The sequence below is a fragment of the Capricornis sumatraensis genome, chromosome 17 (genome assembly GCF_032405125.1).
Source record: "Capricornis sumatraensis isolate serow.1 chromosome 17, serow.2, whole genome shotgun sequence".
Lineage (NCBI taxonomy): Eukaryota > Metazoa > Chordata > Mammalia > Artiodactyla > Bovidae > Capricornis > Capricornis sumatraensis.
In genome coordinates this window covers 70,431,528-70,456,054 of record NC_091085.1, presented here as the reverse complement: position 1 = coordinate 70,456,054, position 24,527 = coordinate 70,431,528, and the positions used below count along the sequence as shown (strand labels likewise).

The window sequence follows — 24,527 nt, the reverse complement described above, 5'->3', positions numbered from 1 at the left end:
TTCTCATAGCTGCTCGTGCCGCCCTGGTTCCAGGTCTGAACTGCAGCGTGGGAGAGGGCTTGGGATGTGGGCTCAGAAATGGGACAAGCTCAGGCCTCAAGTCCAGCTTCAACACCTGCCAGCTCTGCTTACCTGGGCCAGCGACCACCTTCCTCCTAGGGGTGACCGCGTTCCATGTCCCGCTGCCTGACCCACAGTGGGTGCTCAGGTGGTGGCCGTTGTTAGACGTTTCTCACCCCCGTGAAAACCCAGAGGTCTCTGAGCGGTCGCTGTTCTCCAAGGCGCCCTGTCTGCATGCTGCACCCTCCCCTTAGGTGACACCAGATGACTCTACCCCTTACTGAAGAAAGGCCTCCCCGAGTTACAGTCCATGCTGCCAAGATCAGGGAGGAAATGCTAGGCTGTTTCAGAAATGCTTTGTTACCAAAACATGTGGACAGTGAGTGCTCCGGCTCTTTGAGAATTGGTTGACTGATAGTTAGTGGTTGACCAGAAGGCCCTGTTTCCCAGAGCTGCTTCATACAGGCCCCTCTGTAGGAGACCTGAGGAGTCAGGGTTGCTTCCCAGGCACCCATCTCTCCAGTTGTCCTCCTCGGGGGGACCAGCCCAACCCTCTCCCTCGGCACCCCCCCAACCCAAGGCTGTGGGCTGTGCTTGCAGGACACGGGGGACACCCTGGGCAGCGTCCTCCGGGGCTTCTTCACCATCCGCAAGCGGGAGCCAGGCGGCCGCCTGCCCACCTCCTCCACCTGCTTCAACCTTCTCAAGCTGCCCAACTACAGCAAGAAGAGCGTCCTGCGGGAGAAGCTACGCTACGCCATCAGCATGAACACAGGCTTCGAGCTCTCCTAGCCCCCGTCCTGCCGACTCAAGGCTCCCAGGCAGCCTCGGCTCTTCTCTATAGCCATGAGACGCCCCTGTGGCCTCAAGAACCTGGATGCACGTGAGGATGCGACCCAGTGCTCTCCAGGTGACACTAACGGGAAGCTGGTATTGGAAATAAACCTCCAGATTCGGCCATCATCGGTCCCTCTTTCCTGCTTTCCAGGGGCCTCATGCCCAGGCCTGTGATGGCAGCCGGGCTTCTCTTTTTGATAGTCTGGTCTTTTTGTGAGTCTTTCTGGTCCTTAACTTCCTGAGCGAGCCGTGCATGAACAAGTCCCAGGAACCCCCAGGCTCCAGAGTGGTTTTCAGGGCGTGGGCCTGAACCCACCAAGCCGACCAAGCGGGAGATGCTTCCCTTCTGTTTCTGAAAACTCTCAGGTAAGGCCTTGCCATGCCTCTGCACCCAGCAGTCTCGATCTCCGGCCCTTCCGCAGCGGCCTCTCTGCAGCCAGCCAGGCCCGCCGGCTCCCAGGGCAGCAGAGGCACCTGCCGGGGAGACCGTGGGGCACTGGGGGCTAGGGGTGCTGTTCCCACCTGGGAGCCCTGTGTTCCCACGGCAGCGGTCCCCTGCCCACTCTCCCGTCAGGGGCTCCCGAGTCCTCAGCGGCCCGCTCCCATCTTGGGCACTCATGTCAGCATCCTGAGCTTGGGAGAGAAAACCCATCGGTCCTTAAGAGCAGCTGCTTCCAGAGGGCGCTGGCTGCTTGTTGGCCACCCTTACAGTCCAGTGAGGGACAAACACCAGCTGAAGGTCCCTGTCCCGTCTGGCAGTGGCTTCACTCCGTAGATGGTAGAAGTCCTCAGAAACGTGGGTCTTGTTCCCCGTCCTTCCTTGGCACCGGGAGCCCTTGACGCTGTCGAGGGCTCATGAGGCCGAGGAAACATGAGGGCGCTCCGGGGTGGTGGTTGGTGTTTTGCCTCGTTTTCTCCTCCAACCCATTGCACTATCTGCTGTCAGCTTCACCTTTGTCACGAGAACTGTGCTCCAGATCCAGGGAAAAGAGGCAGAAGCCTTGTTAGTGTCTGTGTAGACAGCCATGCGGAGTAGGCACTGGCGACCCACTCCAGTGCTCTTGCCTGGAAACTCCCATGGACCGAGGAGCCTGGTGGGCTGCAGTCCATGGGGTTGCGAAGAGTCGGATGTGACTGAGTGACTTCAGTTTCACTTTTCCCTTTTATGCATTGGAAAATGAAATGGCAACCCACTCGAGTGCCCTTGCCTGGAGAATCCCAGGAACTGGGGAGCCTGCTGGGCTGCCGTCTGTGGGGTCGCACAGAGTCGGACACGACTGATGGGACTGACTTAGCAGCAGCAGCGGACAGCCATGCATCCTCGCCCGCCTCACCACACTCCCTGTGTGTCCCTGCCACCCAGACTGAAGTCAGACGAGAGGTCAGGAGCGCCCAGTCCCTCAGCCCTGCGGAGCCAGTGCAGGGCGCGCCACATAACTCCTCCAAGCAGAGAAGAAAAAAAAACCCTTCCAGAAAGAACCTTCATGTTGGCAGCAAAGCAGGCAGGACCTATCTCCGTGGCCTCTGGCAGGGGGTCTCAGCTGGGTAGCGGCGTCCTCCCCAGGCCTAGGCTGGCCCTGTTAGAGCCCCTGGCTTCTAAAAAACAGAGCGCATGTTTTCCCTGATGGGAAGACGGCAAGGAATCTAAGGACAGACAGGAATTTATTATTATTTAAGATATGTTAGTAACCTCAGATTCTGTGGACTTGCCAGTATCTAAACACTCAGTTCCTTTGAAACTCTCTTCTACACGTGTGTGTCGTGCTCTGGGCACCGGGGTACATTTGTGCCGGTGCCTGAAGGACTGTGAGCCTACATGAAGAGGTTTGATGTGTGTTCCCTAGGAGTCTGCCGGGCGGGATCGCAGACAGTGGTTTTTGTGCGCCAGCGTCAGCTTCGCTCTTTTGATGAAGAGGGGTAGTTTGTAATTCATTTAGCTTCTGGCTGGCAGTACTGCACTAATGAAGACCCGAATCTGTACTTTTCTAGCTGGTGTTCACAGACACCATAATGGCTCTTGATGGCTCTAAAAAGTTGCGGGGGGTGGGGTTGTTTTCATAGATAACTTATGGATTAAAACATGATCAAAGACAATTAAATTTGTATTTCAGCACACAGTGGCAGCTTTTTCTCTTTTTCTTGGTCCTTGCCTGGTGGCATGTGGGATCTTAGTTCCCCAGGCAGGGACTGAACCTGCACCCCCTGCAGTGGAAGCTCAAGGGTCTGAAACCGCCGGACCACCAGGGAGTTCCCTTTGTTCTGTTTCTCATGTCAGGAAGAGCTCTTTCGACTGAGCTCCTGGAGAGCTGACGATGGGGCATCTGGGGCTTAAAGAGCTCCGAGGCTCCTGTGGTGGGGAGAGGACTCAGGACGAGACGGCAGACAGCCGAGGCCACCGCCTCCCCAGGGTCAGCGCTAGTGGAAGGTTTGCCCTGCAAAGCGAGTCACCTTTCAGATAAAGTTCAAGTCCCTTAGGCACACTCCATGTCCCTCACCCCAACCCCATCCTTCTCACACACTCTCCAGAGGCAGCCCCTCCCTGGATCACACGTCTTAACCCGGTAACATAATACGGTGACAGGTGTCTGTTGAATCCAGATAATTCGAAAATGCTCAAACAGATTTTCCAGCTCCTCTGGGTGTGTTCAGCTTTCCTCCCTTACCAAAGATTGCAGTTGCAGGCCATGCCAGCCCAATCTCATCCTGTCACACAAGCCCAGGTTTATACGCAGCGGAAAACCCATCTAACCCTGCCCATCTTTCCAGCTTCTCCCGGGAATTCTCGCTGGTTCCTCTGTCCTGGGAGCATCTGAGCATCAGGAGAGGTCTTAAAAGCCTGACAGCTGGGGCACCGCCTCCCGAGAGGAATCTGAGAGTAACTCTGAGAAGGGGCTGCTCTCAGGCCCAGACGGGAACCGTGGTTCTCTCCAGCCTTCGGAGCGTGGAGTCAGAATGAAGCAGCCTCCTCATTATAACCCTCATGATGGTTGACATTTGTTGCAAGCACGCTCTTTAACAGGTCACAGCTGACTCCCCGAGTCCGGCTGAGTGCAGCTTTAACTGAGGGCACTGGAGAGACCTGGGGCTTGAGAGCATCTGTGGACCTGGATTCGTGTCCAGCTCTGCCTCCCACTAGGTGGGAGGCCAGGGGGCAAGGTCCCTTGCTTCTCTGGGCTTCCATCGAATAAGGAGCAAGGCGCCCTCCACTGAGAAGGGGAATGAGAAGTGCTTCCTCTCCAGAGCTGTTTTCTGCTGACTAACATCAGCAGGACCCCCGAGGATCTCCTGCTGGGCTCCAGGCCCCAGGGGCATGGCTCCTTTTCTGCCCAAGCCCCGACCGAGCTTCGAGTTTCCATGTGCACTCAGGCCAGGCAGCTCCCCAACCCAGGACTCACAGCCACATTCCCTTTGCACTTATCTCAGCCCTTGGGAATTTGGGGGTACTGGGGTGAGTCTGTGGGATTACGGACCTTCCACCAAGAAGCCAAATGGCTGGTATCCACTCAGTGACAGCAGAAGCTGAAGACGGGCCCAGAGGAACCGAATCAGAGTGTCATGGACACTCACCTGCACGTTGAGTCCCTGGGGAGGTCCTACTTCCACGTGTCTGGCTGGGGCACCACACCACAGACCACACTGAGAAGCAAGGGTCAGGATGCCATCTTCCACGGCCCAGCCATCAGGCGAAGACCCTGACCTTGGCATCAAAAACGAGCACAGATCAGCTGAGTGACCCCGGGTTAAGTTTCTAACTCCCTGAACCTTCTTGCCTCATCAGTAAAATTGCCCCAGTGATAGTTGTCTCTGACCCAAGAACCTCACAAACTTAGGAAATGGGCGATGGGCTCCCAGGACAGGCGCTGGGCCCAGCCCAGCCGCCCACTGGCTGTGACCGATTTGACCACCTCTACGAACCTCTGGTTCCTTCTCTAAGAACTGGGTGGAGTGAGGCACGTCTTAAAGAGCATCTTCCTGGTAGCAAGTAGTGCCTGGGTCAAAAAGAGGGGTTTAAGCAGGAAAGGGCCAATAAAGGAGGCATTTTTTCATTTTCACTTGGAAAGAGGGTTTCCCCTTTTTTTTTGGAGATGGGAAGGGAGGCATCTGGGACAGAGAAAGCAGCCAGACCAGAGGGGTGGAGGTTGGGGGGCGGTGGTTAGAACACATCTGTCAGCAAGAACAGGAGTGGGGGCATCGTGCCATGAATGGTGATGATGGTAGCTGCCTCCCCCTGACCTTTGCCCAAGCCCTCTGCACAAGCAGTCACGCTGCATCCACCCAAGGACCCTGGGCCCCGGGAGGGTCACTGCTTGGTTCTGCAGATGAGGAGGACACAGCTTCAGAGAGGTGGATTCACTTGCCTGAGGCCACGCAGCTCAAAAGCACGGGAAGTGGGATTCAGCTCTGCGTCTGCATGGCCAGGGAGGTCACCCTTCCACCTCCACGGGCCCTGCGGCCACAGGGAAGTATCCACGATGGACACCCCGTGCGGTGGGGGCTGCCGGGGGTGGGAAAGCCAAGGGGGCTAGAAATCGTGGGGTGCAAGCAGAGCCGGGGGACTTCGGCGGCTAGCGGCAGGCAGGGGAGCCTGAAGGAGGCAGAAAGACAAGTCGGGGGCACAGGGACTCTGTCCCCCATGGTCCTTTCCCCCTCGCCCGGCCCTGGCCCCCCTGACAGCCTCCCCTGCCCGTGGCCCACCCAGAGTCCAGGGAAAGAGGGCGCCACCCATGTGAAGGTGGCCCTGCAGCCTGGGTGGTGTGGTCCCCATTACAGAGGGTGCCAGATGGGCCTGGCAAGCTGGCAGGTGTCCCAGTCCCAGAGCTGGCCCGGAAAACCAGACTGCCAGGGAGTTCAGGCCAAGTCCATTCATCCAGCAAATATTAATAGATACCCAGGACCTACTAGTCTCCAGGCTGGGCTAGGCGCTGGCGGTTCAGGTAGAAGAACATGGATACTACCCTGCCCTGCAGCGCTCGTGGTGGGGTCATGGAAGAGGTGTGACTATCCGAGGAGACCTCACACAGGTTGGGGGCTGTGCCTGCCTGACCCTCCTGCCTCTCTGTTACAGCTTTAGCCTCATTATTCCTCCCTCCTGATAGGTTTAATAAGACATCCAATCCTACCTCTGCTTCCTTGAACCCTCCCCAAAGCACCCAACAGGAGCCCAAGTCCTCTAAGTTCTTTCTGACACCTGCTTCCTGCATCATGTGCTAACTCGCTGCAACAAGACAATTTGCCCAACTGTGGGTGCAATCTTAGCGGTCTTTGGCTGGAGGGCGCTGTAAATCAAAAACCCTAAAGTGTCCTCCTGAACAAACCTTTTGTCTCAACTAAATGCAGCCTGGCAGGGAGGGGAGCAGGACCTGCTCCTAAAACAGCAGGAAACAGCCCTCAAGGAAACTGAGACAAACAGCAGCCCAAGGAAGTGGCTTCTAGAACCACAGCTTCTGGAACCACAGCCTCTGCCCTCTGGAGACCTGCCTGCTGGGTGATGGAGGCAGGAGGTTGGAGGTGGGCTGGGGCGGGAGGCGTCAAGCCATTTCTCACCAGCTTTAATCTTAACTGCATGTTTTAATGTGAAATGTAATTACAGATTCTAAATTACAGTGGCACACTCGTCAGGGCTGACTAATCAGTTAGTCAAATTTATAAGGATTTCGTTCTCGGAGATTCTGTGACCCTTGATGTGTTGTCTCAAAGCCCTGAGAAGTCCCTTTCCGGCCCGTTTGCTCTCGGGTGGGGGGTGGGGGGGCCAAGGGTTGCGAGAACCCTAAAGGCAGCCTGAAGATCCATACCCACCTCTGAAGTTCCCACCATTTGGAAATCTGTGAGGGTTTTGGCCCAAGATTCAGAAATGTCAAACACACACGATTTATTCCATTACCTCCATAGCAAGTCATGGCAGACATTACTAATGGATTACCAAACTCGTTCCTGCGGAATCTGGATCCAGCTTCCAGTTCCTTCTTCCCGCACCCCTCAGGCAGCCACTGCCGATCAGTTGGACTTGGCGTTGTTTCTTGCCTTCTCTGAGATAAGCCCTGTCTCAGCAGAACAGAGTTGAAAAAAGGAAGCTGGATTCTGCCCTGGAAGGCCTGAGGTCAAGTGCTGGTTTTTCCACTTGCTGACTGCAGCACCTAGGAGTCATTCCTCTACGGGTCAGGGTGCCAGCTTGTCCAGGTGAACGCAGGGTGATAACGCAGGATGAAAACCCACACGAGATGATTAAATGTGGAAGTCTGCTGTCTCCTCTCAAATTCTGTACAAGTCAAAGATGCAGCAAGCAACAGGAGAAAGAAGGATGCCAGCGTCCTGTGAGAAGCTGGCGTGATGCCCCTCCGGGGGCCCTTCAGCGGAGCTGTGATCATTTCTCTTCCCTCTGCTGTCGTCCTAGAATGGAAGCCAAGCGTCCACACTCAGGCTGCATGGGGGGCTGCTCTCCAGAGAGATGGCTGTCTCCAACAGAACAAACTCAGGGCACGGTCTCTGGGCTTCTAGTCTTTGGAGAGGCTCTGTGGCTTTGGCTACTGGTGGCCACCCTCTCCTGGGGCTGTGCTCTTGTAGGGAAAGCAGTTGTCAGTTTCCTTACACTTTTAAAATTATGTTTATCACATAAGTAAGCCTCTGTCAAATCTAACCCAAATTCATCATAAAAAAAATTAGAAAATTAAAACAAAAATGAAAAGTTTAAACCACCCAGTAATCCTGTGATTTAGAGGTAAGTATTGTTAACGTAGGGCTTCCCTGGTGGCTCAGACCGTAAAGAATCTGCCTGCAATGCAGGAGACCTGGGTTGCATTCCTGGTAAGGAAGATCCCTGGAGAAGGGAATGGCAACCCACTCTAGTATTCTTGCGTGAAGAATTTCAAGGACAGAGGAGCCTGGTGAGCTACAGTCCATGGGGTCACAAAGAGTCAGACACGACTGAGCGACTCACACACAGATACACACACACATATGGAACAGATCCTTGCATTTTTTTTACACTCTGGTATATGTACACTTGTTTATCTCTCTAACAGGATTTCTATCATTCTATACCTCTCATTTTATAACGTGGGTTTTTTTTTTCACTTAATAGATTATGAACATTTTTCCATAGTAATAAAAGTATAGATACCATCCTTTACAGTAGCTTTATTTCTTACAGTCCTTTATTGTTAAATATCCATTCTTGAATAATGAGCTCCCTATTGTTGGACATTTGTTTCCAATTTTTCTCTTTAATGAGCAGCAAGCACTGAAAACCAACAACAACCCTATGATTTCACTGATGAATCTCTTTCCTTCGGTGAAATTCTCAGACGTGGAGTTGTGGAGCCAGAAGGACGCACGTTTCCACGACTCAGATAGGCGTTGCCAGAGCGCCCTTCTGAGAGGTCGAACCTGACGCCATCCACCAACAGTGCGGAGTCAGCGTTTCTCTCTCCCTGCTGACATCTGCAGGTGGAGACCACAGGCTCAGAACTCTCTCCAGCTGCTGGTCCTGCAACCAGATCCCTGAAGGCCCCAGGACTCCAGTTCCTCTTCTCCCAATCCCCACCCGAAATTACCCGAGAGAACCAGTCACCAGGCAGGGCCAGGGTCCCGATGCCCCCTGGTGTGGCCACCAGCAGACCCCAACCCTGCTCCCCTTCCACGTGGGCGCCTGAATGCCTCTTCTCGAGGCCCACAGCCCCCACCTCTTGACGGGACAGCGAGCTTCTGAGTTATCGGCAGCCTCATTTCCCCCTACAGCTCCTACAGAGTTAACAGATGTACGCACGTCTGAGGCAGTCATGCGGTAAGAGACTTTGGGGCCAATCCTTCCCGTTTTGACAGTGTGTAATCGAGGTAAAGCCATAAATTTTATAAACAAGAATAAACGACCCTCAGCAACATATGTCTGCTCGACCCTTCCAAGGTGATCGTAAATAAAGGCACCTGCTCGCCAGGGAGGGGCGTGGGCGCCGCAGATGGCCAGAGTCAAGGGCCAGAGGGGTCCCTGCCTTGGGAGCATCTGGTGGGGGGAGGACCCTCAACACCCTGGTCCTGGGTGGACTGGGCACCTTTCTGCCGTTTATTCAATCTCTTCCCCAGGCTGCCTTTGCCCTGGTGTACCCTGAGCTGGCCTGCCTTTCACCCTTCCTCGGAGAGGTCGCTTGAAGCGGGGTCCTCCTGGGTTTATGGTCCCCTCTTCTTCTCCTCAGGGCTTCCCTGATGGCTCAGTGGTAAAGAAGCTGCCTGTCAAGGCAGGAGACACAGGTTTGATCCCTGGATCAGGAAGATCCCCTGGAGGAGGAAATGGCAACCCACTCCAGCATTCTCACCTGGGAAATCCCTTGGACAGAAGAGCCTGGCAGGCTACAGTCCATGGGGTCCTAAGAGTCAGACATGACTTAGCGGCTCAACAACTTCTCCTTCTCCTCTGCCCAAGTTGTCACACTCTCTGTCCCAAGAGGAAACGCTCACGGGAATCTGAAGACCAGTCTTCTTGTCCAGCTCTGCTACTGCCCACAGGGAGTCCATGGGCGGCGACCCCTTAAAGCTCTCGCTAGCCTGTGACCAGGTCACTTCTCTTTCATTTGGCCCTGGTGCTCCTGGAGCCACGTCCCCCTGGCTCACCCGGCCCCACCAGAAGCGGGGGAGGGGGGGGGGCGGGGTCCCTGTCTCCCGCAGGCTCAGGACATCTAAGCAAACCAGAGATGCTGCTCAGTGGTCCTCTGTGCATCACCTGGGCCTGAGCTATTGAAAGTGCTTTGAAAAAGGATAAACACTTGATTCGACAATAGCTACATTTTTTTTTTTGAGCTGCAGCCATGTGCCATGCCCATGCAGGCCCATGGGCATATTTCCTGAACCCTTGGAAGCTGATATCATTATTCCCAAAGATTAAAGTAGACAATGGAGGCTCAGAGTGGTTGCAGGATTTTCTCAAAGTGCCTCAGCTAGGAAGTGGCAGAGCTGGAACGTGAATTCAAATAGTAACAATCAACTATAATTATAGCAGCTAACATGTGACAGGGGCACCCTGAGCCTTTTAAACATTGCCTCATTAATCTCTCCCAGCAGCCCTGTGGGGTAGATATGCTTCACGTTCCCATTTTACAGACAAAGAAGCAAGTCTCAGGAAGATGGAACGATTGGCCTGAAGTCGTGACGCTAGAAAGTGACAGAGCTGGTCTTAAACCCAGGTCTGCCTGAAGCCAATGCCTGCGCTGAGCGTTTGACTGTTGCTCACACCCCCATGCTCCTTGTCACACCTCTGGGGCTCCACACGGCTGGCAGCGAGGCCGATGAAGCAGGCAGCCCCATGCATGGATTTGCTCCTGCAGCGGGTGCTATACTGGAGAGCTAAGAGCAAGGGTTCTTCCCTGGGGCTTCCACAGACCTCTTCATGTTGTACACAGACTGTGAACACCTGTGTGTCTGTGTCTATCCAGAGAGAAGGTGCACAGAGCCTTCATCCCAAGTCTCTGAATCTGGGGACTTCCCAGGTGGTCCAGTGGTTAAGACTCATCGCTCCCCAACGCAGGGGACTCCGGTACAATCCCCGCTCAGGGAACTAGATCTCGCATGCCACAGTGAAGATCAAAGGTCCTGTGTGCTGCCACTGAGACCCAGCGCAGCCAAATAAATAAATGTTTAAAAGAAACTTCCGAATCTGTGGATGGGTGAATGCCAGGACACCCCCCAAAGTTCCTGGGTACCCCCTAACCTCCCAAATGCTATGTCCCCAGCCAGCACATCTGCTTCAGCTCGCATCCAAGCACTGTCTCCCACGATGGACTCCCAGAGAAGAAAAGCCACAGGTCGAGGCAAATGAACCCCGCACCCCAGCTGGGCTGCAAAGGAGGCCTCGGTCCCCTCTGTAAGCAAGATCAGACTGGCCTGAAGGGAGGGATGAGGCACAAAGCCTCCCAGGCACTGATTTATGTAGCGTTCGTGTGGAATTTATTACACAAAGGATTTTATTCAATTAAACTTGAAATGCGTCTGGGTTCTTAAAGGTTCAGTAGTGATAACTGGGACAGAGGGATCATAAAACTGGATGGGTTGTCAGAGAAAGGTGTCAGGGCGGGGTAGGGAGGAGATGAGGGTGACATTGCAGCTGGGGGGGGATTCAGTACCGGGGACGTTTGTCATTGGGATGTGTTACAAGTTCGGGCTGTGAAAATTACTCGGTGAAAAAAATGCACATTAACAATAGCCATGAAATATCAGTTAAGGGAAACTAGGTTGAGAAATGAGACAGCAGAATCTATTAGCGCCTGACATTGTTCTCGGAGGCCCAGGTCGTGATTAAAACGACTGTCAAGTGGCGGCAGGGGGAGGGGCACCCGGCCAGGAGTCACAGGGCCACGTCCTGGGCCCAAGTCCTGGCGTTGACTCCCTGACACGAGTCGGTTCTCAAGCCTGTTCCCTCCACTGCTAGGAGGACACAGACGGTGCCTCCCTTGGGGCTGCTGGGTGATTTCAACAAGATAATATCGGTGGAGCCCCCGGCCCAGGGCCTGGCACATCAAGCCCTTCAGTGATGTCACCCGGTGGGCTTCTCGCTGCTGGAATATCCAACCACCTCCAGCCATGGCACTAAATACATTCCTGAGAGCCAGACCAGGACCAACAAGAGGCAGGTAGAGCACTTTTTTGGGTGCAAAATTTATGGAAATGCCTCCAGATCCAGGAAGCAAGAGAAATAATGCTTTCATGCCATAATTTTTTAAAAATCAAAATTATACAAAAAAAATCTGATCAACAAGGTATCACAATTATAAATAAAAACTGCCTGCCCTTTCTCCCCTGACCCTTGTTACTGTGATGGAAACAATCATTTACGAGGGTTGACAGTGGCTGTAAACGGGCTCTGTTTACAATCGTGTTTGGATTGTGGAGTTTAACTTTTCCCACTGGGTGCCAGACCCAGGAGGATCTTTTGAGGAGTGTCTGGGGGATGAACACATTTTTCCTTTTGCTTCTGGCTCCCACATGGCTGTGTCAGGCACAGGACATGCCTGTATCTGAATGTTTCTCGGAGATGTTTGTCTCTTCGAGTGTTTGTTTCTTGGAGATGTTTTCACAATGAAAGGGATGGTGTGGAGCAGTCGGGACTTGGGAACCTGGGGCTACCATCTGGCCTGTGACAGCCCTTCCCAGCAAGGGCTGGTGGGGCGTGGATTTGGCTACAGGCAAGATCAGCCCTTGAGAACGCTGTACTCAAACCACTTCTCTTGTCCTTTGTAGGATGGTCTACCATGGTAGGGAGTGCAGGACTATTTATTATGTACAACCTGCTCCCTCTAGGATGATGCTGAGGTGCAGGAAGGATCCAGTGACTTGATGGATTCTGGGAGCTCCTGGAACATACCCCTCCTCAGCCCAGCCTGAGTGCCCACCCACTCAGCCACAAACTGCCTTTAGCCTATTCTGTGCCATTCTCAGCTCCATTCACACCAGCCAAGCCGCCTGCTGTGCACCAGACCTAGTGCCAACCGCTGGTCGGGGCCACTTCCTGGAGGGTTTTCGCTGTTACTCATGGTCACCTGCACCTTACCCACTTTGCCCAAGTCCAGGAACAATAGGACCCAGAGGGGAGGAAATACGGTGTTCCCTCCAGCAAAATGAGCAGGCAAGTTGGTTAAGAATGAAAGCAGAGGCAAGCACAAAACTCATCATTTTACTGTTTGCTGACTTGCTGGCAAGGATGGCCGGAGGGACCCGTCTTCTCGCGCTTCATGCTAATGACCGATGGCCGGATGGAGTTCCCTGGATCTTTCCGCCCTGACTGTGCGAGCCTGCCCCTCCCAACTCGTTTCCTGCAATTAGCGGCGTGGAACCTTCAGGATCTCAGGGCTGCTGCCTCGCCCTTCATAAATATCTCCCTTCCCAAGGACACAGCTGGCGCGGGCAGTGTCGCTTCATAGCGGGAGGGAGCCGCGGTGACAACTGAAATAAAATACAGCCGTGGTCTGGATCTCAGAGGGATAAACCAGCCAAGTGCAACGTCAGAGAAGTCTGGTCTGTGTCAGCCTCGCTGGAACCGTGAGCTTATTCTCTGAAGCTGAAGGCACTCCACCTCTGGCCCTGGATGCTGCCACCCTGGGCAGGACATGGCCCCCTCAAAGTGGCAGTCTCCCTCTCTTGCGGGGGTCTCTGGCCCCTGATGGAGGGAGACTCCCCTTGAGAGAAGATTCCCCAGGTCACACCCCCGCCATGCACACACTTCAAGTCCAAGTGCTTCCGAGGCCTCGCCTGCCAGTCTGCAGCCGTCCTCCGCCTGTGATGAGTGGCTCAGAGGTGACTAAACTCCAAATCCTGTCTGCCTTCCCCTTTATAAATGTGACATTTAAAGCCCCTTTGGCACAGGTAAATCACAATTACATTTCCAAGGGCCTCTGGTACCATTCCAAATCCTCGGACAGCCAGAGTTGCCAGTGGAAGGCCTTGCGCTCTGACACACACACACTCACACAGACACACACACACACGGTGCAAGCCTTTCCCACTTTTATTCTTTTTTTCTGCTTGGTTCCTCAATGAAGCAATCACTTTATCTTTCTTTCCTGCAACACCGACTTCATTCCCACTTCCTGGAAGACCAAGGAGAGCCCAGGGGAGGAGGGGAGGATTCTCCACCAGCCACAGCTCCCAAAGGAAGTGGCAGGGCTGTGAAAGGAAGCCAGGTCTAGACAGACCAGCTTCTGGCCCCTGTGGGTGAGATCTTCAGGGCTCAGGACGCGAGGGCGAAGTCTTCCCTTCACCGTCGTCACTTCCATTCTTTCCCAGAGCCTCAGGTGCAGTCCGACAGGTCATTTTTCTTGTATATCTTTTCTGGATTCCCTTCCTTCATGGCTGTGTATCTGGCTAATGTGAAGAGATAGTCACTGAGTCTGGAGGGGCAGAAGCAGGCAAACAGAATGGACTGAAATGAGAGATCAATGCTAACTGGGTCCTCCCTAAACGAGCCTTCAAGGAGGAAATATCAATCACACGCCCCCAGGAGCATTGGCAGGACAGCGGGTGCTCAGCCAACCCGGGCTTGATGGATGGCATGTGAGGCCAGCTTCCGTGCGAGCCCGGCACCCGGCTCTGGCGCCAGGGCTGGGGCGGTTTCCCCAGGAAGAGGCCGCTGCCCTGCCCGGCCTCACGGGGCTGGCAACTTTGGGCCCCATCCCTGCTTTCTGCACCTTCCGACGACCAGGCCTGGTGCCTCCCAATCTGGGGCATGCACACAAATCCCTCGGGGATCCTGGTGACATGCAGATCAGATTCTGATTGGAGAGGACCGGCTGGGCAAGTGTAAGCAACGCCCAGGCGATGTTGGCGCTGCTGGTCTGAGGAACTCGCTTTGAGCAGAGGGGGCCTAGGCCCGGCTTCTCAACCTTGGCACAACTGAAGTGAATGAATGAGGGAGGCTCGTTCTGTGGTCGTCACTCCCCACAATGTGCCTACGTTTTCTGGCAGGCTCTTCAGATCCCATCTGAGTACCTGTTTAAGAACTTGATCACGTTTGCATCGGTCTCACCCGTCTGGACAAGAGGCACCACGCTAGAAGAGGAGGAAACACAGCGTCACACTGTTGTTAGGGGCTCAGCACGCTCGGGGCCCGGGGCTGCGTCCCGAGCCGGTACCTCCCTCCCGCTGCAGCCTAACCGGGCGTCCTCGCCAGTCTGTGCGCAGACGTTCTAGAGGGTGCTCACTGGAGATGAGGGCCCATGACGTGGCAGCCCCTCCGGGGCCCATCACCTCTGCTGCATAACCCCTGCTGGGAGGTGCTCACCCAGCCTAAGGTCCCAGGTTTCTGTCCCCTCTCCCAGGGGTTTTGTCACCTGTACACAGGTCTGGCGCCCTGAGGACCCTCCTCTGCTTGGCCAGTTCCCGTGGTTGGACCTTTCTTTGGACCATCTCCACGTTTTTGCTACTATGAGCACTGCTGACGTGGATGGCTCTGGGCAAATGACTCTTTTCTCCTGAAGCTCAAGCTCTTCTGTGACCCAGTGTCCCTTTACGAACCACTTGGGCCCAAGAGCCTTTCATGAAAAGTGAAACTTTCATGACATGGGGCCGTGGACAGAGCTCAGGTTTGGAGCAGACACACCTGGGCTCCAGTCTGGACTCTGCCATGGACCATCCAGGGGACCCTGGCCACGGTGTCACCTCTGAGCCCCAATTTCCTGACCCTGGCAGAGTGGGGACCGCCACCACCTCTCTTCCAAGCTTACCACAAGGAATCAATGAAATAAAGAATACAAAGAGCCCAGCACAGCCTCGTCTGTTGTATACAGACGTTTTATTGTCTTTATTGTCATTTTTGTGTAAAGCTGGGTGGCAGCCTGGCCTATGAATCGTGTTAAATGGAGATTTTGCACATCACTCTTTTGTTTATTTCAATATTTATTTGACTGTGCTGGGTTTTAGATGGGATCTTTGATCTTTGTTGTGGCATGCAGTATCTTTTTTTTTTTTTAATATTTATTTATTTTGCTTCCCTGGGTTTTAACTTGTGACAGGTGGAATCTTTTCAGTGGTGGCATGTGAACCCTTAGTTGTGGCATGTGGGATCTAGTTCCCTGACCCGGAATCAAACCCAGGCCCCCTGGGTTGGGAATGTGAGTCTTAGCCACTGGACCCTCAGGGAAGTCCCTGCAATTGCTCTTTTAATGTTTCCTTGATAAGGCTGTCAGCAGCTTCTGGGAGGTTCCCTCCTCTCTGATTCTGAATTTGGGGATGGGGTCAGCAGGTGGTTGGCTGGTCTGGGCCCTTCTCCACCCAGCACCCAGTAGTCACCCCACGGCCTAAAGCTGGTCATCAGCTTTCAGGATAAAGGCAGAGCCCTTGGGTGCAGGAGGCCCTGCCCGGCCTGGCTTCGGCTCAGCCTCCGGCCTCACTGTGCCCCACGCCCCTCACTGGGGACCAGATCTTCAGCCTCCTTTCTGTGCGTTCAGTGCAGGCTGCTGCCTCTGCCCTTGCTGTCCCCTCGCCCTGGACACTCTGTCCACCATTCTCCCCCACTAACTATTGCCTCCCCCCAAGCCCAGTCCCAGACTGGGTCCCCCTGGGGCCAAGCACCCTCCATCACAGCTTTCATTGTGCTGTGGAGCTTTTTGATCTTTCTCCTCAGTGGAGGGCCCCTCCTGTTTAAATTAACCTGAAGAACGGGAAACCTTCACTGAAGGCTGAATTTCACACCACCTGAGTGGTATTATCATTATGATTAATCAACTAGACCCGCTGGGCCTCCCCCACCCCACTGTTGCTGGAGCTGTCCGCTTCAGCACCAGCTCTGATCTCACCAGGGACCCCTGTGTCCCTCCCCCGCCCCCCCGACTGTGGCTGCGCTCCTGGCTCCCGGAGGCCCTGTACCGTCTCTCAGCTCGGCGACACACGGCCCGACAGAAGTGCAGTGCGGAGCTGCTCTTGCCTCCTGACTGAAAGAAGAAAGCGGGTGTTGGCTGGAGTGGGGATGGGGTGGAGGGGGCTGGGGGGTGCCCACTGCAGACATGGAGCTCAGATGGACTGACAGACATGCAAGCTCACCCTGCCCACAACCCAGGGCAGTGTTCTGCCTCCAGGGGCCCTACCGGGGCGTAGTCTCTGGGTGTTGTCACTTAGCCGTGTCCGACTCTTTGTGACCCCATGTACTGCAGCCCGCCAGGCTCCCCTGTCCATGAGATTCTCTAGGCAAGAATACTTAAGTGGGTTGCCATGCCCTTCTCCAGGTGATCTTCCCGACCCAGGGATTGAACCCGGGTCTCCTGCACTGCAGGCAGATTCTTACTGTCTGAACCTCAAGGGAAGCCTCTGGGTACCCCTCTCTAAGGCGGGCAGGGGTGGGAATGGGACCAGTGAAGGTCTGGAGGGGACTCGGGGGCTAGGGGACAGCTTCTGTCACCGTTACACATAAAACAAGGGGACTTCGTTACTGCTGGTGTGTTGGGGTCAACACACGCGCCCACAGCCACCCTGCAGGCTGAGGCGGCCGGGTACCTACAGGCAGGATGAAAGCGGTGAGCGGGGGCAGCTGGCGAGAGTATCTGTCGATCCACTGCTCCAGCTCCAGGATGGGCCCCATCTCAAATGTGGCATGCTCTGCGGAGCCAAGGAGACCAGCACTGCGTGAGGCCACGGCCCCAGGATCACAGGAACCCGCCCGTTCCTTTCCATCCAGGTGCCCCGCAAACCACTCCACTGGCTCAGAGGCACCTTCCCTCTCAGGCTGCAAGGCCAGGCTGACAGGGGTCCCAGGTGCCCCCCAGGAGAGGGCTCCCTGGGCCCCCACAGGGCCTTCTGAGCACACACCCAGTGCATTCAGGGAGATATTTACTTAAGTGAGCCTCCCTGGCTGAGGAGCGCGGAGTCGCCAGGGCAGAGCCGACGTCCTGCAGGGAGCACTGGATCTGGGGGGGGAAAGGAAGGCACAGATGAGAACCTCGTCATGCCGGCCACGCGAGGTCCCCTGCGTCCACACGCAGAAGCTGGTGGGCTGGGGCTGGCAGATCACTAAGGAGTCAGCATTTAAAGGCTATTAGCAAACTGTCTGAACCCATAGAACATCTGCCCTGGTTGGCAAGGGACCTGGCTCCCTTGGGGATATCTGGGTGACGCAGACAGTGAGCATCAAAAGCCCAGGGTGGATAGGAAGAATCCTCTCGCCGACCCTCCTCTCCCATAGGCAGGGGCCCTGGGAGGTCTTTTTCTTTTCTCTAACCTGACGGCCTTGGTTTTCTAACCTATAACACCTGGGCTGAGAGACCCAAGGCGGCAGTGCCTTTTATTTTATTTTGATCTGTATTCTTCTTCTTTTTCAATAATTTCTTTTTGGCTGCGCTGGGTCTTTGCTGCTGCGTGGGCTCTTCTCGAGTTGTGGCGAGTGTGGCTACTCTCTAGTGGCGGGGTATGGTCTTCTCACTGCCGGGGCTTCTCTTGTTGCGGAGCACGGGTTCTAGGGCTCCGGTTTCAGTAGCTGTGGCACGCAGGCTCGAGAGCGCAGGCTCAGTAAGTAGTGGTGCACGGGCTTAGCTGCTCTGCGGCACGTGGCACCTTCCCGGATCAGGGATCGAACCTGTGTCCCGGCATCGGCAGGCAGAGTCTTTACCACTGAGCCACCAGGAAAGCCTGCCAGTGCTTTTTAAACTGGACAGGACAGATCTGCCCTCTGATGAGAAGGCCACCATGGCAGGGTGCTGGAAGCAGGACAGAGCTCCTTGGGCCACCAGGCTGCAGACTCTGCTTGAGTTATGTGACCATGTGGTGTCTCCATGGCTTCTGGCTTCTGGTGCAAAGTGACTTCACAGTCCCACCCCGCCGTTGGCCACCTGCAGCGTTCACCCTGGGGCTGGAGAGAGGTGACTGCTGCCTGGGAATCAGATCCCAGCCCCGCTGGGATTCCTGGCTGCAGGGCCTCGGCCTGAGCCTCGCTTTTGTCCTCTGTAAGATGTGAAAGCTGGCCTCCACCTCATGGGCTTCTGCAGGGAATGCTGGGAACAGGCTGCCTGGCCTTCTACAGGCCCTGGGGCAGCCTAGGAGAACAAGTCACAGTCAACACTCGTGGGGCGCCCAGGCCATACACCTGGTGATTCCCATCTGTGGTAGCTCAGATGGTAAAGCATCTGCCTGCAATCTGGGAGGCCTGGGTTCGATCCCTGGGTTGGGAAGATCCCTGAGTCGGGAAGATCCTCTGGAGAAGGAACTGGCAACCCACTCCAGTATTCTTGCCTGGAAGATCCCATGGACAGTGGAGGCTGGCGGGCTACAGTCAATGGGATTGCAAAGAGTTGGACAAGACTAAGCGACTAACACTTTCACTTTAGAGGCAGAAGCGCAGGAGCTGTGGGAGCCTGGGAGAGGCACCCGCTGGAGGCTGGGGTGGGTGGCCTGAGCAGCGCTGGAGAAGATGATGTCGAAAGTGTCACTCAAAGTATGTGGCCTAAAGTAAGGGGGGGCTCATCGTGTCATTGCACCCCCCTACCCCCAGGCAAACCCTGCTCAGAGGTGGGCACAGCAGACCAGAAACGACTGCCGTGGGCACCAACAGTTCCTCATGATGAGGCTGAAGACCAGCCTCCCTCACATAGGAGGTGCCGTGTTCATAGAACGTTCCAGCTGTTTAGGCCTCCCAACCTTGGGTAGCCCCTCACTGTCCTGCGTCTGCTCCCAGGGGCCCCGTCCTGCTCCAGTCTGGCCTGGAGGACTGAAGCGGGCCGAGGGCTTACCCTCCAGGGGGCAGCAGACTCAGGGCAGCACGCAGACTGAAACCTGGGGTGTCCTTCGTGCTCTAGGGGTGGCAGCCCTGCCTCCATCTCAGAAGTCCTCTCTGAGGGCCAAAGCCTGGCTGCCTCTTAAGGAACAGAGCAGTCATTCTAAGAACCCTACTATCCCCCTACCAAGGGCTCCCCGCGGCTGGGCCTCCCGGGTTTCTCAACCTCACAGCTACTGACACTTTGGCCCAGGTCATCCTCTGGGGTGGGGTTTGGGGGGTGTCCTGTGTGTTGTAGGACGTTTAGCTGCTTCCCTGCCTCCACCCACCAGACCCCAACAGCACTTCCACCTCCAGTCGTGACGACTGGAAACATCTCCGGACATTGCCCCATGTCCCCTGAGGGGCAGAACTGGGCTGAGACCACTGACCTCACATTTCCCTCTCTGAGAGCAAGCCTCTACACTCACCTGTGAGGGAGGGTGATTTCTGTGTGTTCCCATCTTACAGATGAAGAAACTGAGGCTCACAGAGGGAAAGTGACTAGTCCCAGGTGACACAGAGAGGAAGTGATGGTCAGATGGCAATTCCAGTTATGGCCACCAGGCCTCAGGGTTGAAAAAAATCCCAGCTCCCGGTAAGACAATGTTACTCACTTTCTGAAGCTCTTCCACAAACGGGTGGCCCTTTTCTGCAATTAATTCCATAGCAAACCTACGAGGAAAAAGGAAAAAGAATTTGCCTCAAATATAACATCCCTAGGCCCTGTCTTGAGTGTTAGTCGCTCAGTATTTGAGATCTGTAGCCTACCAGGCTGCTCTGTCCATGGAATTCTCTAGGCAAGAATACTGGAGTGGGTAGAGATTCCCTTCTCCAGGGGATCTTCCGCATCTAGGGATCGAACCCAGGTCTCTCACACTGCAGGCAGATTCTTTATCATCCTAGCCACCAGGGAAGCCCTGTCTTGCTGGAAGGTAATTCCTTCTCAGGTGACAGACCATTTTGCTAACTGAGCTATCACAGGAAAGGGGTTTTTTTTTGTTGACAATGTTTTTATAACACCATAACCTTACATATGATTGGGGGTATTTGTTTTTCGTATCACTCATCCAGCCAACAACTCTTTCAGTGCCGCCTCTGACCGGGTCCAGGTGATGCATATGAACAGAGCTGACACAGCCAGAAGAATCCACAGCTGAGTTTTGGCCAAGCCCCGGCCCCAGGTCACCTGAGGGATGATGGGCTGCTGATTGGCTAATTCTGAACAGCCAATGATGCTAGAACCCGCCTTCCCGGCCCTCTGCCTGCTTCCTCTTGTGTCTACCCCTCCTTTTCCATACTCTTCCCACACACACCAAGGAGTCTGCCCTCTACTCTGCGGGCAGTCTAGCTCCACCTCCCATTATCCATCCTGAAAACCTTATTTAGTCAGGCCTGTCACTGAGAACTGGCAGCCCTGAACAAGCAGGTCTTAATAATTAATAATGATAATAGCTAGCATTGTGATTAGTGCTAGCTACCTAGCACTAAGAGGGGAACATGGAATTTTCTCATTCCATCCTCACAAGAACCCAATGAGATTGGATACTTTTACTATGATCATTTGACAGAACAGGAAACTGAGGCTCAGAGAGGCCAGGTGATTTGCCTGAAGTCACACAGCCAGTCGGCAGTGTGACAGAATTTGAACCCATGTCATTGATTTCTATTGTTGCCTTTGAAATGTATTATAAGTGAAACTTGCTCAGTGGTGTCCGACTCTTTGTGACACCATGGACTGTAGCCGGCCAGGCTCCTCTGTCCATGGAATTCGCCAGGCAAGAATACTGGAATGGGTTGCCGTTTCCTTTTCCAGGGGATCTTCCCAACCCAGGGATTGAACTTGGGTCTCCTGCATTGCAAGTGGCCTCTTTACCATCTGAACCACCAGAAAAGTCCTTCACACTATGATCATTTGACAGAATAGGAAACTGAGGCTCAGAAAGACCAGATGATCTGCCTGAAGTCGCACAGCCAGTCGGAAGTGTGAGAGAATCTGAACGCAGGTCCATCTGATTACCATGACCTTCACCCGCAAGGCCACACCAGCGCTCAAGAACAAGCGCTGACAGTAACTGCAGCTCACGCTGCCAACAGCCTCCTGAGTGGCTTGTACTTTGTTCTCTAATATTTGCTGCCCCTCCCACCCCCACCGCTGGCAGGTGTGTCCACGTGCCTGGCTCTGGCCAATGAAACATGAGCAGAGATGGCGTGTCACTTCATGGAAGCCTTAAGAACCAGCATGGGCATTGCCTTGATCTGTCTTCCCCTCTGTCGTGATTACTGGCCAATGTCAGTAATCGTGTTCCAGACAGAAGCTGTCCCACCAGCCTGAGTCCCAGAGCGAAGGCCATGCAGAGCAACACACCCAACACAGGATGGGCTTGAAGTAAGAGGATGAAATATCCCTTTGGTGGCGCAAGTCATGAGATGTTACCCCAGCAAGGCTTCCCCAAGTCCACCTTCTAAGTCATGAGCACAGTGAGGGAGCAGGGAGGGAAGGGTGAGGCAGGGGCACACAGCCAGGGACAGAAGGCAGCACACGAGCAGACAGGAAGGGTGAAGGGGGTCCGCAGCCTGCAGCCTAGTTGAGCTGACCGGCTGCCCCTGCGCCTCCAGGTTCATCGAGAGCAAGCGGCCTCCAGGACTGGCTCTGGAGGGCCGCACCTCAGTCACACCTGCTAATGACCCACTCATACCCTACCTCAAGGTCAATCCTGTCCTCCTTACCCGATGGCTGAACTTAATTCATCTGTAGTTCCCACGGCTTCAAACACCTGGTCATCTTTGGGTCTTCTTTCTCCAGTGAAGGTGCTAGAAAACCCTATGAGAAATATTTTGCTCCCAAAATTAAAGAGTTGGTTTTTTTTTAAGCTTGATATACTCTTTTTCCCTCCCCAATATTTATTGATTTATTTGGCTGCACTGACTCTTAGTTGCAGCATGTGGGATCTAGTTCCCTGATCAGGGATTGGACCCAGGGCCCATGCATTGAGAGTGCAGAGTCTTAGCCACTGGACCACCAGGGAAGTCCCCTGTTCTGACAGATTTTAAATTATCAAAACAATATATGCTTGTTACAAAAGATAACAGGATAGGACAAAAGTATGTACAGGAAACAATGAAAGCCTGCCTGTTCATTCCTCTCTCTCACTATTCAATCTCTCTCTCAGGTAACAGTCCAAGGTGTAACCTTCCCCATTGCCTTTCTGAACACACATATAAACACACACACACACCTTCATCCAATGGATCCCAACTCTGGATTGTTCTGCAACTTGCTTTTGTCATTTAATTTATCTGGGGCATCTTTCGTTTGCATCACACTTGGGTGATGCCTACTGAGATCTGTCACATACTCTAATGTCTGCAAAGAATATGGAAGAACTTTCAGAGGGAATCTGCCATCTCTTCCTTTGCATTTTTCACCTGTCCCCACCCTACCTTTGTCTCCTGTTTTGGTGTAGATCTTGGGGACCTTGGGAGTCTTTGAGGAAGGCTGCGGCCTAAGGAGAAATACACATCAAGAGAGGGTGAGTGAGGATATATGGCATATCCAGTGAGACACCTTCTTCAATGGGTCACAGTTTGCTACCTGTACCCTTAGTGTCAGAACTCACTCCTTCAGCTTGGATCTCTTGAAATTTTTCCCCTCTGTTCCTCTTAGTTTTAAGCCCTTTGTGGGCCAGTTCTGTGTCTTGTCACACCTGTACCTGCAGAGTAGCTGATGTACTACATTGCTCAATGAAGACACTCAATAAATATTTGCTGAAAGAATTTATTGATCACTTTCCTAGTCTCTGCACTGTGCTAAGTGAATTATTGGCATTATCTCCTGGTATTATCCTTGGAATATTCCCAAGCCCCAAAGGAAGGCACTATCTATGATGTTCATTTTATGTCTGAGGAATCTGTAGCTCACAGGATGAGACTCACCTTTCTAGGTCACCCAGGAAAGAAGCAGTAGGGCTGGATTCTGGCCCAAGACTTATTCTGCAACCCCAAACCATCACTTCTGTTCTACCAAGCCAGGGACTTTCTTTTTAAAAAATATTTACTTTTATTTATTTGCATGCACTGGATCTTTAGTTGGGCACCTGGTTTCTTTCATCTTCACTGTAGCATGTGGAATCTTTAGTTGCAGCATGTGGGATCTAGGGATGGAACCCAGGACCCCTGCATTGAGAGATTGGTCTCAGCTACTGGTAAAGAATCCTCCTGTAATGCTGGAGACCTGGGTTCAATCCTGGGGTTGGGAAGATCCCTTGGAGAAGGGAAAGGCTACCCATTCCAGTAGTCTGGCCTGGAGAATTCCATGGACTGCATAGTCCATGGGGTCGCAAAGAGTCAGACACGACTGATTGACTTTCACTTTCACTGGAAAACCAGGGAAGTCCCAAGCCAAGGGCTCTTGAAAGGGAAAAAAACCCCTTCATACTATGAAGCTTCAAGTATACTCTGAAATGGAAAATTGCCAAAATAGGGTTCAAAAAGAGGCATTTTCAAATAGCAACACCTTTAATACAGACTTCAACATTAAAACGCGACATTAAAAGGTTATTAGAGGTTGAATTACTGGATCTATAAAACATATTGCTGCTGCTGCTAAGTCGCTTCAGTCGTGTCTGACTCTGTGCGACCCCATAAGACGGCAGCCTACCAGGCTCCCCCGTTCCTGGGATTCTCCAGGCAAGAACACTGGAGTGGGTTGCCATTTCCTTCTCCAATGCATGAAATTGAAAAGTGAAAGTGAAGTCACTCAGTAGTGTCCGACTCTTCCCGACCCCATGGACTGCACCCTTCCAGGCTCCTCCACCCATGGGATTTTCCAGGCAAGAGTACTGGAGTGAGTCAGGTTTGAGGTCCAGGATGGGGTGCTAGTTTCAAGGTATGTGATGAGAGCCATCTTTACAACGCGCTGGTGTCTCTCTGTGTCTTGACTGCTTTGCAGACAGGTTAAGATCCGAACTGAGGACCCCTACTGATTGTGAGGTCAAGCAAGATGACCCTCCTGGTTCACGTGGGCTATGCCCGGTCCTGATGGATGCTGGGTTTCGTTTGGACTTGTCTCGTGCTAAGAAATCTTGGTCTCTGGTTTCCCCGAGGCCCACGTTGCCATGGTGACGTCAGGATTAAAGAGGAGGTCACCTGGCGATTGCTGCGGTGACCTCCCATCGGTGTGATGTAAACACGGCGACGACAACACAACTCAGGTCAGGTGTCTGAGTTAACTTCTCAGCCAGGTACTCACCTGTCCCCGTCTTCCACGCCCTGGGGTCCACGGCTCTGGAAACGGGGACACAATAGCTTGCGGGCTCCAAGGCACTCGCGCAAGCCAAGGCGACCTCCCGGGCCCCACACAGCCATGCCCCAGGCCGCTCGTCGAGGGCTGACCCCGCCAGCTTGCCGTCCAGGTTTC

At 53.9% G+C, this 24,527-nt stretch overlaps 2 protein-coding genes across 3 annotated transcripts in view; one reads left to right on the top strand and one right to left on the bottom strand.

Annotated features, from left to right (window-relative positions):
* Positions 1-2,964, top strand: part of UBE3B (ubiquitin protein ligase E3B) — a 47,471-nt gene extending 44,507 nt beyond the window's left edge. Inside the window, exon 29 of the mRNA XM_068989477.1 lies at positions 661-2,964. Coding sequence (XP_068845578.1) covers positions 661-852 — 192 coding nt within the window. The 3' untranslated portion in view covers positions 853-2,964. The remainder of the gene's footprint in view (positions 1-660) is intronic.
* Positions 2,965-13,391: 10,427 nt separating this feature from the next.
* Positions 13,392-24,520, bottom strand: MMAB (metabolism of cobalamin associated B). Of its 2 annotated transcripts, none has more exons than XM_068990035.1 (9): positions 24,360-24,520; positions 22,553-22,614; positions 21,839-21,932; positions 19,726-19,783; positions 17,198-17,270; positions 16,865-16,962; positions 16,237-16,301; positions 14,362-14,421; positions 13,392-13,763 (listed from the first exon to the last, which is right to left on the bottom strand). In XM_068990035.1, the coding sequence occupies exons 1-9, from the start codon at positions 24,473-24,475 to the stop codon at positions 13,664-13,666; spliced, it is 726 nt and encodes a 241-aa protein (XP_068846136.1). In that variant the 5' UTR covers positions 24,476-24,520; the 3' UTR covers positions 13,392-13,663. The 2 variants fall into 2 exon arrangements, with proteins under 2 accessions (XP_068846136.1, XP_068846137.1); XM_068990036.1 differs by having other exon boundaries at positions 13,392-13,737.
* Positions 24,521-24,527: the final 7 nt, after the last annotated feature.